General features: G+C 35.8%; 1 protein-coding gene across 4 annotated transcripts in view; it reads left to right on the top strand.

Annotated features, from left to right (window-relative positions):
• asl (chromosome segregation ATPase asterless) overlaps positions 1-16,919 on the top strand; it is a 385,090-nt gene that overhangs the window by 218,427 nt on the left and 149,744 nt on the right. For all 4 annotated transcript variants that reach the window (XM_090412113.1, XM_090412114.1, XM_090412117.1 and 1 more), the window contains one exon: positions 9,262-9,442. In XM_090412113.1, coding sequence (XP_090268239.1) covers positions 9,262-9,442 — 181 coding nt within the window. The remainder of the gene's footprint in view (positions 1-9,261; positions 9,443-16,919) is intronic.

Genomic DNA, 16,919 nt, shown 5'->3' on the forward strand with positions numbered 1-16,919 from the left:
ACAATTGCAGATTATATGGATCCAAGGCCTTATTAAAAAAATATAAACTTACTCTTAAGACAAAACACCTTTTTTTTTTACAATCAAAAAAAATTGTTCATAGTCTTATTCTCTTCTTGTTAAGGCTCTTTCCAGAAGTTACAAGGTTCTGTACTTCATTTTTTAGGATCCCTTTAAAATTCCTTTTTACTGCCTCACACAAAACAAAATCAAGTTCCTTCCTACTTGAATATATCTTGGCCAGTTTATAAAAACTTAGTTTCAAGATTTCCCTTTTCTTTACTTATTCCTTCTTGAAACATATTATTTCCACTATTCCTTTTTCGGAATACAATATGAAATTTCCTTTTGACTGCCGCATACAAAAAATCAAGTTCCTCCCAACTTGAATATTCCTCGGCCAGTTTATAAAAACTTAGTTTCAAGATTTCCTTCTTCTTTACTTATTCCTTCTTGAAACATATTATTTCCACTATTCCTTTTTCGGAATACATATGAAATTTCCTTTTTACTGCCACACACAAAAAATCAAGTTCCTCCCAACTTGAATATTCCTCGGCCAGTGTATAAAAACTTAGTTTCAAGATTTCCCTTTTTCTTCTGTACTTATTCCTTCTTGAAACATATTATTTCCACTATTCCTTTTTCGGAATACAATATAAAATTTCCTTTTAACTGCCGCACACAAAAAATCAAGTTCCTCCCAACTTGAATATCCCTCGGCCAGTTTATAAAAACTTAGTTTCAAGATTTCCTTTTTCTTCTTTACTTATTCCTTCTTGAAACATATTATTTCCACTATTCCTTTTTCGGAATACTATATAAAATTTCCTTTTAACTGCCGCACACAAAAATCAAGTTCCTCCCAACTTGAATATTACTCGGCCAGTGTTCTAAAAAACTTTCCAAACGCTCTCTTGTTTACCACTGTAACTTGGATACGCAACGCTTTTCTTGTCAGCTGTCAATCAAACATCAAGTTCACTCCGGGAGCATGCGCACTTCAACAACGTCAGAAACTACGCATTGTAAAAATATGGCTGACTCGCTGTATCCACCAGCGCTGAAGAAAGTCTTTCATAAACACAAAATTCAACATTTAAAAATACAACAAACTTTCTTATAAATAATACAAATAATCAATTAAGTAAGTACTTCAATATTTTTACTTCTTTACATATTACTTCTAACATAATATTTTCATAACGAGCACATCACAAGTGCAGACACTGCGTGTATGAAAACAAAAACTAACAAGCAAAATTAATACGTAAAAATATTCAGAATTTTTAATATGATTATTTTTACACAAGGTCTAGATGGATTAATTCACTCAAAAATGACTTAGAAGCATGAAATGTTAGATATGGCAATATTGGAATGATAGACTAAGTAATAGAATTTGGAGAAATTTTGATGGGAGATTAATAATAGCATAAACTTAATCATGTAGAACTGTCATAGTAACCTGGACACTCGTTGGGGGTACATGATGATGATGATGGAGTTAGCAGAGCGATTTCAGTCAGTTGACTCTCACTAAAGCAAACTCCTGGGGGATCTCAAGAATAGTTTATTTCCAGTAGATAGTTTGTTTAGTGATTTTAGCATATTAGCATGATATCTAATGGATTTGTAGTTAGGACGTTTTGATTATTTTGTTATAGTTGTGTTGCTATAGTGAAAACTAATTATAATACCGTGTTATTATAACTGCTTTTGTTGTGATGAAAACTAAAAGAACTGAGATATTTCTAAATAATATCTATAAGATGTTTTATGCGGGCAGTAGTGACCGGGGCAAAGAAGTACAGGTATCCCTTGCTTAACGCGGAGAAATTAATTGTGGCAATCCCTTGATATACGTGGCAAGAGTTTTGATTAACGTGCCTTTAACCCTGCAGAGCTCGCAGCTGATCTGACAGATACATGCAAAATGTTTAATATAAATATTCTTACACAATTCAGTGTATAGCTTGGAGATCATGAGTAGCTGTGCATTCATATGTTACGAATGATATTCTGCACTGTTTTTTGCTGTTATTTTGGTTTAACACATGTTATGTGAAGGTTTGTGATATTTGACAGTAAATTGTATCTGAGAGATACCACGACCTCAGATGTCAGTATAGTATGGTTTAGTTGTTGCTTTTTTTTTATTCTTTGTTCAATAATTTCTAGATTGTAACTGCAAATAAATAAACCATCACGTATTACTGAAATAGAGAGACAAAGGCTTATTTATCATACATCTCCTTTAGGAGATGTGCTTTACATTATGGAAATTACTAAGGAAAGTGATCTGGAGCTTACCCCACCTTTACTACGAGTTGCCCATAAAGTTGCTTATGCTGGCATCCGCCGAAACTTTTAATCGGCACGAAACTCTTGTAGTTTCTATATTCAGCTATAAAATAATGTTGGATTCAATGTCCACTTAATTTTTACCATCATGTATTATATTTGCGGTATTTTTTCTTTATGTTTTATGGCTTGTTTCCGAGGTCTGGAGAATCATTTTGCTTGTTATCATAGAATTTATGCCGATAAGGAAAAAACTAAAACTGTTCAAATGACTCTTGATAACTTCTTTTGATAAAAAATTGCAGTAAATAATGTAGGTACAAGTATTTATTAAACATTTACTTTGTATTCATTTTTTATCTTTCCTAAAAGAGTACCATTTAAAACGAATTATTAATACAGTAATCGATCATGGACAAATTGTGGTTTTTACCATTGATTATTAGATTTGATTAGTGTGATTTTGATATACGCGGTAACATCGAGGGATTAATTAACTGCGTTAATCGAGGATTTGCCTGCCATTCAACAAGGAAGTTACCTCTTCATCCAGTGAAGAGGTAGTTTGCTGCTACTTCTTCACTGGATGAAGAAACTTAGGTGCATGAGGGGGAGATATTAGAGCTGTTGCACAAATTGAATCAGCAATAGAGACTGATGGGATCAGCATGGATGCTAATAGAGTGTTCAGCTGAACTGGCTAGTCCTTTGACCATGCTATATAATTTGAGCCTCAGAACAGGGAAGATTCTTCAAGAATGGAAAGAACGTATGGTAATCCCATTGCACATGGTGCAATGGCCGATGTATCCAACTATCGACAAATAATTATAATTATTTGTTGATTAGTTGAGTAGTATTATATATTCTTATAATTATAAGAATGACATTAATGTTAATATTTCTTTAGTTGCATGTTATGCAGAACAAACTATTTATCAGCTGTATATTAAAAAAATGCTGTTGTTTATTTGTTATAAATACATTTTATTATAGTTCTCAGACTGATCCCTATTTTCATAAAATTGCCATATAATTAATTTTTTGATGAAAAGTTCATTCAGTGAATTGTATGTTCGATGAATTGTGATTTTTTGAAAAATTGTGAAATCCAGAGGTTGCAGCTGGTCTTTTTGTGCAGTTTATAAGTGGTCACAAGATTGTGTTTTTTTAAGAGCTTGGCCACATTTTATGAGATGCCATAAATATGGGGAATGGTGATGGATTTGCTGTAATCTATGTTTCGAGGGGGCGGGGGCATACGTGGTGTTAAAATTCTTTTTACTTGGTGGGAGGTGTAGCCATTAGCCAAAAAAGGTGTTTTTTATATGGATGAGTTGTGTGTTGAGTGCAGTGCAGTATCCAGATCTCCAGAGGTGGAGCTGCAACCTCTGGATTTACCCAGAGGTTGCAGGTACCCTGCAGCCGCAATCATTCATACTATGCTCAGACAGGTAGGACTGCCAACATCTGTATATCAAAACACCAGGATTACATCCTTTTCCACCACTATGGCTGCTCAGGATTAGTAGACCATACCCTGAATACTTAGCACAGAATCCATTGGGGAAAAAGCCACCTTACTCCACTGAAGCAAATTTAAATTCGTGAGGCTTTTCCTCGAATTTGCTGCAGCACTTACCAGCTATCTCAGCCTAAACAAATATGGTTGTATCAAGCTGCCTCTCATATGGGAAACCCACATCGGCAGACAGACAGCCCAACAGCCAAGAACACCCAACCAAAACCAATAGGTGACATAATTATAGGACTTTAGATCTTTCTATATCTCTCCTGTTCCATCTTTGTTACTGAAGTGTGCCTGTGTGAACATGTTTAATACCAGTGTATTAATCCCTGAAGATGCCGATTTAACTTTACCGAAATATCATCTTCAACAACCATGGGTCCAATGCCCGTAGGTGTCTGCTGCCATCTTGATATGATTCTTCCATTGCATTCTGTTTTGTGCAAGATGACTCGATTTGTGTATAGAGTTTCCGCACCAATTGATGATGTCATCGCCCCATTCTATTTGTTTGGTTATATTTGTTCTTTCCTCCAATCATTCCAAACAGCAACGTTTTTAATTTTTTCTCATCATTCATTCTATATGTATGGCCAAATAAATGTAGTTTCCTTTTGATTATTTTCTGGATCAGGTTTTCTTTTGGTTATATTTGTCTGTAGATTTCCTCATTGTTCACTTTCTGTATCCAGCTTATTCTCAAGATCTTTCTATAGCACTTCCTCTCAAATGCCAATATCCTCCTTTCAGATTCTCTCAGGAGTACCCAGGCCTCGCATCCATAGAGCATGCTGCTGAAGATATAGGTTTCTACAATGCGCAGTTTAGTTTGAATCTTTATAGCTCAGCTCTTCCATATTTTGTTCATGGCTTTTAAAATAGTTGTTGCTCTGGCTATTCTAATTTTTCTCTCTTTTTGGGGGTCCAAGTCATGCGTCATGTGGCATCCAAGATATGTGAAGTGTTCCACATTTTCCAGTTGTAATCTGTCTATCGTAACTGTGTTCAGTAATTGTCCGAATATCATTGTTTTAGTTTTTCTAAAAGTTGACATTTAGTCCATATCTTTTTCCTTCGTGTATAGTGTTTGCAATGTCTGTTCCAGCCTTTCTGCGCCTTCTTCAATCACGACGATCTGCAGAGCAGAGGTAGTTTATTCTCATGCCGTTCATTGAAATGCCTCCACCTTCTTTAATCTTATCTAGTGTTCTTCCCAGGTGTGATAAAGATGATTGGTGATATTGGGTCCCCTTGTCTTGTGCCTTGACTAGTGGCAAACCAATCTCCAGTCTCACCTGCTATTCTGATTTTTGCTTGTGCTTGGCTGTTTATATCTTTCAGCAGGCAGATCAATTTATTGTCTACACCATAGGATTCCAAGACAGCCTATGTTATATTTTGGTCAATATTATCAAATGCTTTTTGGAAGTCCATGAAACAGCAATATATCTTTTTCTTTCTTCAAGCTTTCTCTGCTATTAGTCTTAGTGCAAGTATTTGTTGCACTGTTTTTCAATCTTGTCGAAATCCAGTTTGCTCATCTGGAAGATGTGTCTCCATATGCCCCTTGAGGCGCTCTGTTAGTATGTTCATACCGAAATATAGGAAATAATAATTAAATGTTTTTAGTTATTATCTAGTCTATGTAGTTAATATCCTTAAACAACATGCTGGAGAATCAATGTATAAGGCTAAACTCCATGATTATTTTGTTACTCACCTTTTTTGGTTATTTATCTCTGATTATCTACTTAAACAGTGAGATAATCTTCCTTTGAGATTTCAGCATCCACAGCTCTAACTGGCTCTCCTTCTCTAACTTCAACTAAGCTGGAAGACAAATAAATTGTTTGCTATCAGTAATTATGTAACGCAAATTGCTAACCTACTAGAATTCCAGATAATCCCCATCCTTCTCCAAATACTTTGGACTTTTCCTTAATCGGCTCCCTCTTCAATACCACTGATATTAGTTCTCCTCTTGGCAACATTGATCACAACTTTCTCCATGTTTCTTTTTCTACAATTCATCCTTCTGCCCAAGCCTTATATCCTATGGCAATACGGTGGTTCTCATTGGGATGACTTTCAGAATTTCTCTGCCTTTTTTCCATGGTCTGGTTATTGCTTCTTCTGTACTGATCCAATTGTTTGTTCCAATCTAATGACTGAAATTATTCTTGCTGGGATTAGTGTCCTTATTTTATTCCACTGAAATTCCTGACACTTATCCAAGCCATGTTTTCAAACAATGTGCCAAAGCACTCCAAACTGAACATACCATATATACTTAGTGGCTTATTTTAAAGTTCAGTCTCTCACTTAGCTTATGCTGCAGCCCATGAAAACTGCAAAAAAAAAATAATAATTAAATAAAAATAAATAAATGTATAAAATAAAAATCAGCAAATCTAAATCAGACTTTCTAAGTGCCTAATGCACCAAGCCTGTTCAAATTTGATTTGACACAACCTGTTATTGTCCTCATCGCTGCATTTATTTGTGTGTTGATTTTCTTGATATGAGGACTGTTTAGCCATACTGGTGAACAATATTCTGCCACAGAGTAGACTAAGGCCAATGTGGAGTATCGCAGTGTAATAGCAGAAGAACCCCATGTAGAACCACACAGTTTTTGTATGATGTTATTACGGGTTCTGATCTTTAAAGAGAGATTCTCCAGATGTCTTTTGAAAGATAGTGTTCTGTCCAGGGTAACATCCAGATATTTAGGGAAATCTTGGTGCTGCAGCATTGTGTTGTTAAAGCTGACCTGAAGTTTCCTATTTGCCAATTTGGGTTTAGGTGAAAAGAAAAAAAACCTACAATAAACCCTGCTGAAGTCCTCTCCTAAGATTTTCTGCTGGATTTGTACAGTTCAGGTTGCTATTGAATGTTTAAAATAAAAAAAAAAGTTAATGTTTTTTTTTTACCACTAGAGGGTCAGGCTAAGTAAAAGATCAATTAACAACGTAGATTCAATTTACCTTTGTAGAGTGCAAGAGCATGTAGCCTGTTTTCGTATACACATGTATCTTTCTGATGATGACCTCAATACATGGGTCGAAACGTCATTTGTTATTTTATTAATAATAATTAAAATAATCATTTCAACTTAGGTGTTTTGTATCCCTAAATTTGTAAATATGAATGCTGATCACCATGTAACCTTAAAAGAAAGAAAGTCATCATAATCCATTGAGATTTGACCCACAAGCAGTGCAGCCTCTACGGTAAGCTAAAGATACGTGTTTCCTTGTTAATTAATCAACTAGCCTTTCTGAAACGATGTAGAGACAGCATCTTAATACCCAACTGCATTAAACTAAAAAAGAAGTTTACATCAGCTGAAGTGCTCCGTATCTATGCCCAGTTGGAAAAAGCATTGTTAAGGGAACAGATACACGAGACACGAAAAAACTTAGCATCTGGAAGTTTTTTCCTACTTGGTTAGACTATAATAAATTTAGTTTAATCCTTTATCCAAGTGTAAGCAAACAAAGTTTCCACCTGAAGTATCTTCAGGACTGAGGCAACTCGTGGTAAAGGTGAACGAAGCTCTCATCACTACTTGTCTTAGTATCTCTCATAATGCAAAGCACATCTCCTTGCGGACATGTAAAATGCTATGTATTAAGGGAAGGGCCACTACCCAGACCGGTTTTGATCTTTATTGAGGTCTCGTCAGTGGGAGCCAGACCCAGAGGTGGTGGTCTCACCTTATTAAATTACTCTGGATTTAGAGAAAGATGTTGGAAGTTTTTTTCCTGGTTAGACTATAATAAATTTAGTTTAATCCTTTATTCAAGTGTATCTTCACGACTGACTTCCAACGTCTTTCTCTAAATCCAGAGTAATGAAGTTTTCAAGTACTGTATTTACACTAGATTAATAAATGCATCTATGTAATATATACAACTATGTACACAAAAGTAATTAATATATATTAATTAATATAAAAGTAAGTAATATGAATAAATATAAAATATATTAATAAGAAATATCAAATTAATTAATATGTATTAATTAACATGAAATATTTCAGACTTGTGAACCATTCTGCATTTATGATACACATACAACTGCATTTGATCTGTATTTTTATTATTTTTATCATTATGCATTTGTTTCCTTAGTTTTATATATATATATATCTCAGTCCTCTATGCATAAAAGATTACAATACGTATAACATGAGTGTCATATGTGGGCAAGTTGTTAAGGAGTAAATAAGGAATTTGTCAATGTATTTCTTGAGCAGCTGGGAGACATTATAGAAAAGGCTGTTATAAAGAGCTAATGTAGATGGAATGAAAGAGGAGGATGAGAAGTTGGTTGGTTAGTTCAGTAAATTTAAAGCTGGACTGTGTATGAATGGTGTTCATACACAGTCCAGTTATATTCATACACTGAACATAACTTGTTCAGTTTGCATTTTTACTTGCTTAAAGGAAAGTATAAGAATGATTGTAGCCAGTTCAGTGGAGCAGTATTCATGAAAATACCTGTAGAAAAGGCATAATGCAGTAACAGAACATCTGTGAGAAAGTGAGTGTAAGGAGTCATCCATTAAGTGGACTGTTCTCATCTGGATAGAATCAAGTATTTGTAGGAAAGTTTTTTTGATGTACCACTTCAGATATAAAACAGTATTGTAATGAATGAATCTGGGATTTATATAGTGATAAATGTTGTACAGGTGAGAAATGATTATCCTCCAGAAAACCAAGTTTTTTGGAAGCTTAAGGAAGTTGCTAATGTGCAGGAAAGGTTTGAGTATAAGTCAGCCTGAGAAGAGAAATCACATCTGAACTGGAGATCTGAATAATCTGCACTTGTATTTGTTAGAGCCTGGAAAAAAACTCTAAATATGAGGTGTTCTGTATTTCTCTTCATAATTAAATTCAGTTTACCACTCCAGAAAATAGATTCTAGATCTGAATGCAGATTTTTTCTCTCCTTTTCTTCATCATGTTGATCTATGTTGAAAATCCTAGATCACCAGAAAATCACCCTAATTTCTAAAAGTGATTTATTATTATTATTAGACACCTCCAGGGAGTCCAAAGACTCATCAAGGGAGGGCACTGCTCCACAACTCTGCCTCTGCTGTGCAATCCACCAATTGACTGCAACTACACCAATCCCATCTACCGCCGACCACCACCACTAGTATTTCCAAAGACAATCGCAAACATCCATGCCCACGACAGGATTGAAACCTGCAGCCTTTTGACTAGAGAGCAGATATGCTAACCACTTTGCCAGCAGGCTGGCCGAGTGGTTAGCGTATGATTTTTTTGAAAAATAAATACACCTTTTTTCTGCTTTAATTATATATTTTGTTTATCAGATTTTTCCTTGTACATGATTAACTTATCTTCCTTCTAAGGAAATGAGAAATATGAATAACATATTTCATTTTTCAGAACTTATGAATCCCCTGAAGACTTAGTGACCAACTTACAAGCTGAACTTGAAAGAGCACTTCTCAGCTTGCGTTCACGACGACTCAAAGTAATTGCTTTGCAGAAGGAGCTAGAAGCAGCTAGAAATCAAATTTCTCTTTTAAAAGAGCAGATAACACTTCAGAAAACAAACCAAGTCAAGGTATGTATACAACATAAACATGCTTTGCATGATTTATATATACATTGTCTTTTACATGTATTGGGACATGAAGAGAATAACAAAATTTAATACTAGATGATATAGGCCTTAATGACTTCAACTGTCTGTGCAATACAAACTTTTGACAAGTTTATTGTCTTTAAACCCAAGAACTTTGTCTACTCCTTTCTCCCAGAGCAATAACTAACTCATTCAGAGAATAGTCATTTCAGTGTATCTTCGATACACTGAAATGACTTTGATTCATTTTTGATATGTTCAAGTTATAGCATTTAGGATTTTGGACAGTCTGAGGTAGCATTTAAATATTATCACAGACTGCTCTGTTATGGATTCTTCTTCTTTCTGAGTCCCCTATGAGACCATAGGGGACTCAATCCATCAGATGATGGATTGAGTCCCCTATGGTCAGGTGAGAAAGAAGAAGCATAGAACACAATCATCATCAGAAGATGATGATTGTGTTATAATCAGACATTTTCTGGATGTGTCCAAACTATCTTAATACCCGATTAAGAATTATTGCCATGATATTTTCTCTATCGTTTAATTCGTGTTTTACTTGCTCATCTGTTTTGTGTTCTGACCAGTGAGTCTTATTTATTTTTCTTAAGCATTTCATTTCAAATGCTCTGATTTTCTGTATTGTTGGAACCACTGATGATGATGATTGTGTTCTATGCTGTTTGCAAACTGAACAAATTGATAAAAATTGCTTCCACAGTTTTTACTTTTTAACAGATGTGTCGATTTATGGAAATCCGTTCATTTGCAGTCTTGTTGCATATTTAACATTATGAGTGAGCTTGAAGTGTTTTGAGACCAAAAACAAAACTCTTTTCAAACCACTTTAGACCTGCAGTTAAACAGTGATGGTCTCACTGTTTAACTGTGAAACCACATATATGATTATGTGGTTTCTATCATCTGCCTTTACTATAGATGCTTTCTTTCAAGGTTACACACTAGTCAGCATCACTGTGTAGAATTTATGAAGACAAAAACACACATGTTGGAACAATTACTTTACTTATGAATAAGAAAACTCGTTGTTTCGATTTCTATATCAAGGTCATTATCAGCAAACATATACGAGGGCTGTTTGAAATGTTTGATAAAAAAATAAGTTAAACAAATTTTTTTGGAAAAAATCACCTTTATTTCTCAACATAGTCTCTATCAAGGTCTACACATTTGGTCCAGCGAGCTTCCAATTTTTTCATCCCATCTAAAAAGTAGGATTTGTCAAATTGTGCAAAATAGTCATTGACAGCCTTGATGACATCCTTGTTCAAAGAAAATTTTTTCCCACCAAGCCAAATTTTTAAGTTTGGGAACAAGAAGACGTCACAAGGGTGCAAGTCTGGAGAATAATGTGGATGTGGAACCAATTCAAACCTCACCTCACTTTGTGCAGTTTTGCCATTGCGACAGCTGATGTGTTGTACGATTCATTGTCTTGATGAAAGAGCACTTTTTTGTGCACCAATCTTGGCCATTTTTTCTTCAGTTCTTCTTTTAAACGGTCCAACAATGACGCATAATAGACCCCCTGTTATTGTCTTACCCTTTTCCAAATAGTCTATCATGATAATTCCTTGGGAATCCCAAAAAACAGTGGCCATCACCTTCCCAGCTGACAAAACGGTTTTCACTTTTTACGGTGCTCTTTTGCCGGGCATTGTCCACTGTTTTGACTGCTGCTTTGACTCAGGTGTGTAGTAATGGATCCAAGTTTCATCTTCAATCACGAATCAACGCAAAAAATCTTGTGAATTGCGATTAAATATCGCTAAACACTATGTTGAAATGTCTTTTCGCTTTCTTTTTTGATCAACAGTCAGCAATTGCAGCACCCATCGTGGAATTTTTCATGTGCAATTTTTCGTGCAGGATATTATATACCCATTCATTTGAGATGCCTACAATCTTAACAATGGCATGCACTTTCACTCGGCAGTCTTCCATAATAACAATACCCTGAATTTTGTAATCATTTCCTTTGTAGTGACCACAGTTGAGCATCCAGAGCGTGCTTCTCTTCGATGGACTTACGACCACATTTAAACTCATTTATCCAAAAATAAATAGTCTTTAATGCTGGTGCAGAGTGCTTATGAACTGCATCTAACTCGTCTTTATCTGCATGGTCGTCCACTTCTTCAAATAAAAGTGTTTTTATCACTGCATGAAACTCGTTTTTCTCTATTTTTATGAAAAATGTGAACATGATCATTTTAAATGTTTGCAAAATGAGAACTACGCGTTGCACGTGTCTAAAATTTTGACAGGCGTCAAAATTTTAGACATTGGAGACTATCAAAGGTCGAGCATGCCTTAGTAATTTACTATCTGTTTATAATAGAGTAACAGCAGAGTTGGATAAAGAAAATGGCTACTCATTGTTTCGATATCTATATCAAGGTCATCATCATCAGGCAAACATGTGAACAAGATACAAGGGTACATGACACCACACATAAGTATGCTGTGATAATGTATGAGGGGGAAACATGGCTTTGTGAAAGGTCTGGCATGCTTTAGTAATTTACTATCTGTTTATAATAGAGTAACAGCAGAGTTGGATAAAGAAAATGACTACATCATACTTTGCTGGATTTTTCAAAGGCATTTAACAGAATACCACATGGAACTCTGTTATGGAAATTAGAACAAATGGGGATGGATATGGCATGGGTTAAGTGGATGGCTGTGGACAAATATCAAAAAGTGGTATATGGAGGGGCAGAATTGAGGCAAAAACATGTGACTAGTGGTGTGCTACAAGGTTCGGTGCTGGAGCCTTTGCTGTTTAATTTGTACACTAATGATATAGAAAATATTTAGTTGTTTGCTGACGATGCAAAATTAGGTAGAGTAATAGTTAATCAAGGTGATGTGGAGAGCTTGCAGGATGATTTAAATAGGCTGTCAGTATGGGCAAATGATAATGGGTGTTAGTTTAATGTAGAGAAATGTTAAGTTATGCATTTTGGTAGAAATAGATTATAAGCTGTATATAACATTAAGGCACTGTACTCCAGGAAATAGGTGAAGCTAAAGATTTAGGAGTGGTGGTAGACAGAGAGTTAAAGTTTAGAGGACATTGCTAAGGTAGCCCATAAGATTACTTGGCTATTTTAGAACACATTAACAAGTAGAGATAAGACAAGTTGCTATTTCTCTTTATAAGGCCTTGATATGTCCACATCTGGATTACTCTGCTCAAGTCTGGCCTCCTGGGTTTCTTGGGGATGAGGAAGTGGTGGAGAAGATTCAGTGGTGAGTGACCAAGATGGTGAATGGTCTGTGGAATGTTCCCATTGCAAATAGATTGAGGGTGTGTGGACTGCAGAAGTTGGATGATAGGAGAAAAGAGGGAATATGATAGAAACATTTAACTTGCTTAAAGGATTTTATAGGATTGATGCAGCTAATATTTCACAATTGGCTGGAGGGGCCGGAACAAGGGGTCATCCGTGGAAATTTAATAAAGGTATGGCTAGTAGAGGTGTGAGGACTAGACTTTTTGCTTGGAAAGTCAGTTGTGAGTGCTTTATATGTTAATTGGTTCAAGAAGAGGGATAGTTTCGGTCTCCCATGATGGGTCTTCGAACTCCCTGGAGGTGTCCATACAATAATAATAATATCTGCTTTGTGAATCTTTTATACTAACCTGACCTATGGTGAGAAAAAATAAATAAGATAAAATAAAATAAATAATTAAATAAAATAAGTTTATATATAATAAGTATAATAATATATAGAGGATAAATAAATAAATAAAAATTTATTGTGGGACTATATCAAATGCATATCTACAGTCCTGTTATCTTAAGGTTTTCTTGTGTTGTAGATTTGCCATCATTTTCTGGATTCTATATACGAGAGTGGTTTGAAAGGTTCTTGGCCTTGACCATAGATGGCAACACTATCGGCACGATTTTTTTTTTCTAATTTGGTCTGTCATAAGCATCCATGTGAAATTGCAAGTCATTCTATCAAGTAGCTTGTTTTATACAGCTGTCTGGAGCAAAAGTGTCATCTGTATCCCTTGAAGTGGATAAAATTGAGTATTGTGTGGTTATAAAATTCTTTGTAAAAGAAGGATTAACGGCAAAAGAAATTCATTTAAAGTTCATAAAAGTTTACAGGCACACGTCTCCTTCATTTTCGACAATTAAGAAATGGGCTGCCAAGTTTAAATGTGGCCATACCAGCCTTGAAGATGAACCACATGAAAGGCATCCAAAAAGTGTAATGCCACCAGAAATCATTGATCGAGTGCACGATATGATATTGGATGACTGGTGAGTCAAAGTGCGTGAAATTGCTAACACTGTAGGCTCTCGTAGACAGGCTTATACGTTGGTTATGCATTATTAAACCACTTAAGGAATTGAACAACGTAGTTAAGGATATAAATTAAATTAAACTTTAATAAATATTTTCCGATATTTCGGCAACGTCACGTTGCCATCTTGTAAAGGAACTTACAAAAAAGTTACTTGCACGTAGGCACTACAACACAGAAACTGGGAATGAAGAGATGAAGCTATTGTTCTCCTAACAGTCCTGATGGTGCCCTCTAGCAGGCTAAGTAGGTGTTCTTGGCCGTTGGGCTGAAGGTCTGCTGATGTAGGCTTCCCAAATTTGGGGCAGTCGCATACAACCAAATTTGTTGAGGTTTGGAGAATTTCTTAGGGCTGAGACTGATTCCATAAAGAGTCTTTCAAATTTGTATTTGCTACGGTGTATTGCTATAGCTTTCTTCCACTGTATTCTGTGGCGTGTATCCAGGGCATGGTCTGCAAGACCAGAATGGCTGTATTTGTGAAAACGGATGTAGTCCTTGTGTTCCGAAATTCTGATATTCACTGTCCTGCCTGTTTGGCCAAAGTAAGACAGTTTACAACTGCAAGGGACCTGGTAAACACCAGGTAGGTCTAGGGGAAGTGGTTGGTCTTTAGTGGAGCGGATAAGGGATGCCAATTTTCTGTAAGGTTTGTAACAGGAGGTCAGGTCATGTTTTTATAAGATTTTGGTAATCTTTTCCGAGTAATCTGTTCAAACGACTTGGCCCTAAATACTGAACTAAATCACATCCTCAACACTTTCTCAGCCAATGGCTACCCCCCCAAAAAAATCCAAAAAATATTAGAACCTACAAACCACAGATCCCCTCCCCCCCTCCACAACAAGGATTACTCTAAATCCATCACCATTCCCTACATCCGAGGCACCTCGGAAAAGATTACCAAAATCTTAAAAAAACATGACCTGACCTCCTGTTACAAACCTTACAGAAAATTGGCATCCCCTATCCGCTCCACTAAAGACCAACCACTTCCCCTAGACCTACCTGGTGTTTACCAGGTCCCTTGCAGTTGTAAACTGTCTTACTTTGGCCAAACAGGCAGGACAGCGAATATCAGAATTTCGGAACACAAGGATTACATCTGTTTTCAGAAATACAGTCTTCAGAAATACAGTCATTCTGGGCTTGCGGACCATGCTCTGGATACATGCCACAGAATACTGTGGAAGAAAGCTACAGTGATACACCGTAGCAAATACAAATTTGAAAGACTCTTTATGGAATCAGCCTCAGCCCTAAGAAATTCTCCAAACCTCAACAAATTTGGTTGTATGCGACTGCCCCAAATTTGGGAGGCCTACATCAGCAGACCTTCAGCCCAGCGGCCAAGAACACCTACTTAGCCCGCTAGAGGACACCATTAGGACTGTTAGGAGAACAATAGCTTCATCTCTTCATTCCCAGTTTCTGTGTTGTAGTGCCTACGTGCACGTAACTTTTTTGTAAGTTCCTTTAGAAGATGGCAACGTGACGTTGCCGAAATATCGGAAAATATTTATTAAAGTTTAATTTAATTTATATCCTTAACTACGTTGTTCAATTCCTTAAGTGGTTTAATAACACTATAGGCATTTCAAAAGAACGTGTAGGATGTATTTTGCATGAAGAATTGCAAATGAAAAAGCTTTATGCAAGATGGGTACCGTACTTGCTCACAGCAGATCAAAAACGCACTCGCATGAAAATCTCTGAGCAGTGCTTGGAGCGTTTTAACAAGAATAAAACTGAATTTATGCACTGATTTATTACTATAGATGAGATGTAGATTCACCATTAAACACCAGAATCAAACAGCAGTCAAAACAATGGACAGAAGTCGGTTGTTCAGCGCCGAAGAAGAAAAAGTTGGTTCCATCAGCAGGAAAAGTCATGGCATCAGTGTTTTGGGATGCTCAGGGCATTTTGTTTATTAATTATCTTGAAAAGGGCAAAACAATAACTGGGGAATATTATTCTGATCTTTTAACCAGACTAGATGAAAAAATTCATGAGAAAAGACCCGGTTTGCAGAAGAAAAAAATCATCTTTCATCAGGACAATGCACCTGCCCACAAAGGTGTTTTAGCAATGTGAAAATTAAGGGATCTGCACTATGAATTGTTGGAACATCCACCCTATTCTCAGGATTTGGCTCCCTCTGACTTATGTCTCTTCCCAAAACTAAAACTATTTCTCGCTGGTCAGCATTTTTCTTCGAACCAAGAGGCGATTGCATTGCAGCTGTAGAGGGGGATTTTGCAGATCTTACCGAGAACCACTACAGGGATGGAATAATGGCGCTGGAGCATCGCTCGATTAAATGTATTAGTCTTAAGGGAGATTATTTTGAAAAATAAAAATAATTTTGAAATTATAAATTCATTTTTCATTGTTAGGCCGAGAACCTTTCAGACCATTGAAAGGTTCTCGTACATTGCAGATGGATCTTCTAGACTCTTGTAATTACTAATTCATCATTCTTGTTGAGATTAGGATGATCAATCAACATTTCGCAGGCTTCCTTGAATTTTCTTTCAATCCTGGTTTTGGTGCATTACAGAGATGTGGTGTAGGCATTTGATGTGGTTCCACAGTAAATTTTTATCTATTTTTTATACTCTGTATGTTATTATACTTATTATATATAAAATTTTTATTTTCTTTTATTTAATTATTTATTTTATTTATTTTTTCTCACCATAGGTCGGGCTAGTGTAAAAGATTAACAAAGCAGATATAGCATACTTATGTGTAGTGTCATGTACCTTGTGTCTTCTTTATCATATATGTATATATATATGCTTTGCTGATGATGACATTGATATAGAGACGTCGAAACATCAAGTGTGATTTTCTTAATTGTAAGTAAAGTAATTGCTCCAACATGTTTTCATCTCCATAAATTCTACTCAGTAATTGCTTTGCTAATAACTAAGAATAATTAGAACAACATATCAGGTAACATAATCTCACTTAACCAATTAGTTGTTATATAAATATAACATTGGATTTAGAAAATCAACCTTGAGTTTTTATGCTTCAGTTGTTGCAACGATTGCATGTAAGTGGAAACCTTATGATAAGAGCTATTGATGTTGA

The sequence above is a fragment of the Typopeltis vanoorti genome, chromosome 22 (genome assembly GCF_054136105.1).
Source record: "Typopeltis vanoorti isolate ZY-2024b chromosome 22, IOZ_Tvanoo_1.0, whole genome shotgun sequence".
In the NCBI taxonomy this organism is placed as follows: domain Eukaryota; kingdom Metazoa; phylum Arthropoda; class Arachnida; order Uropygi; family Thelyphonidae; genus Typopeltis; species Typopeltis vanoorti.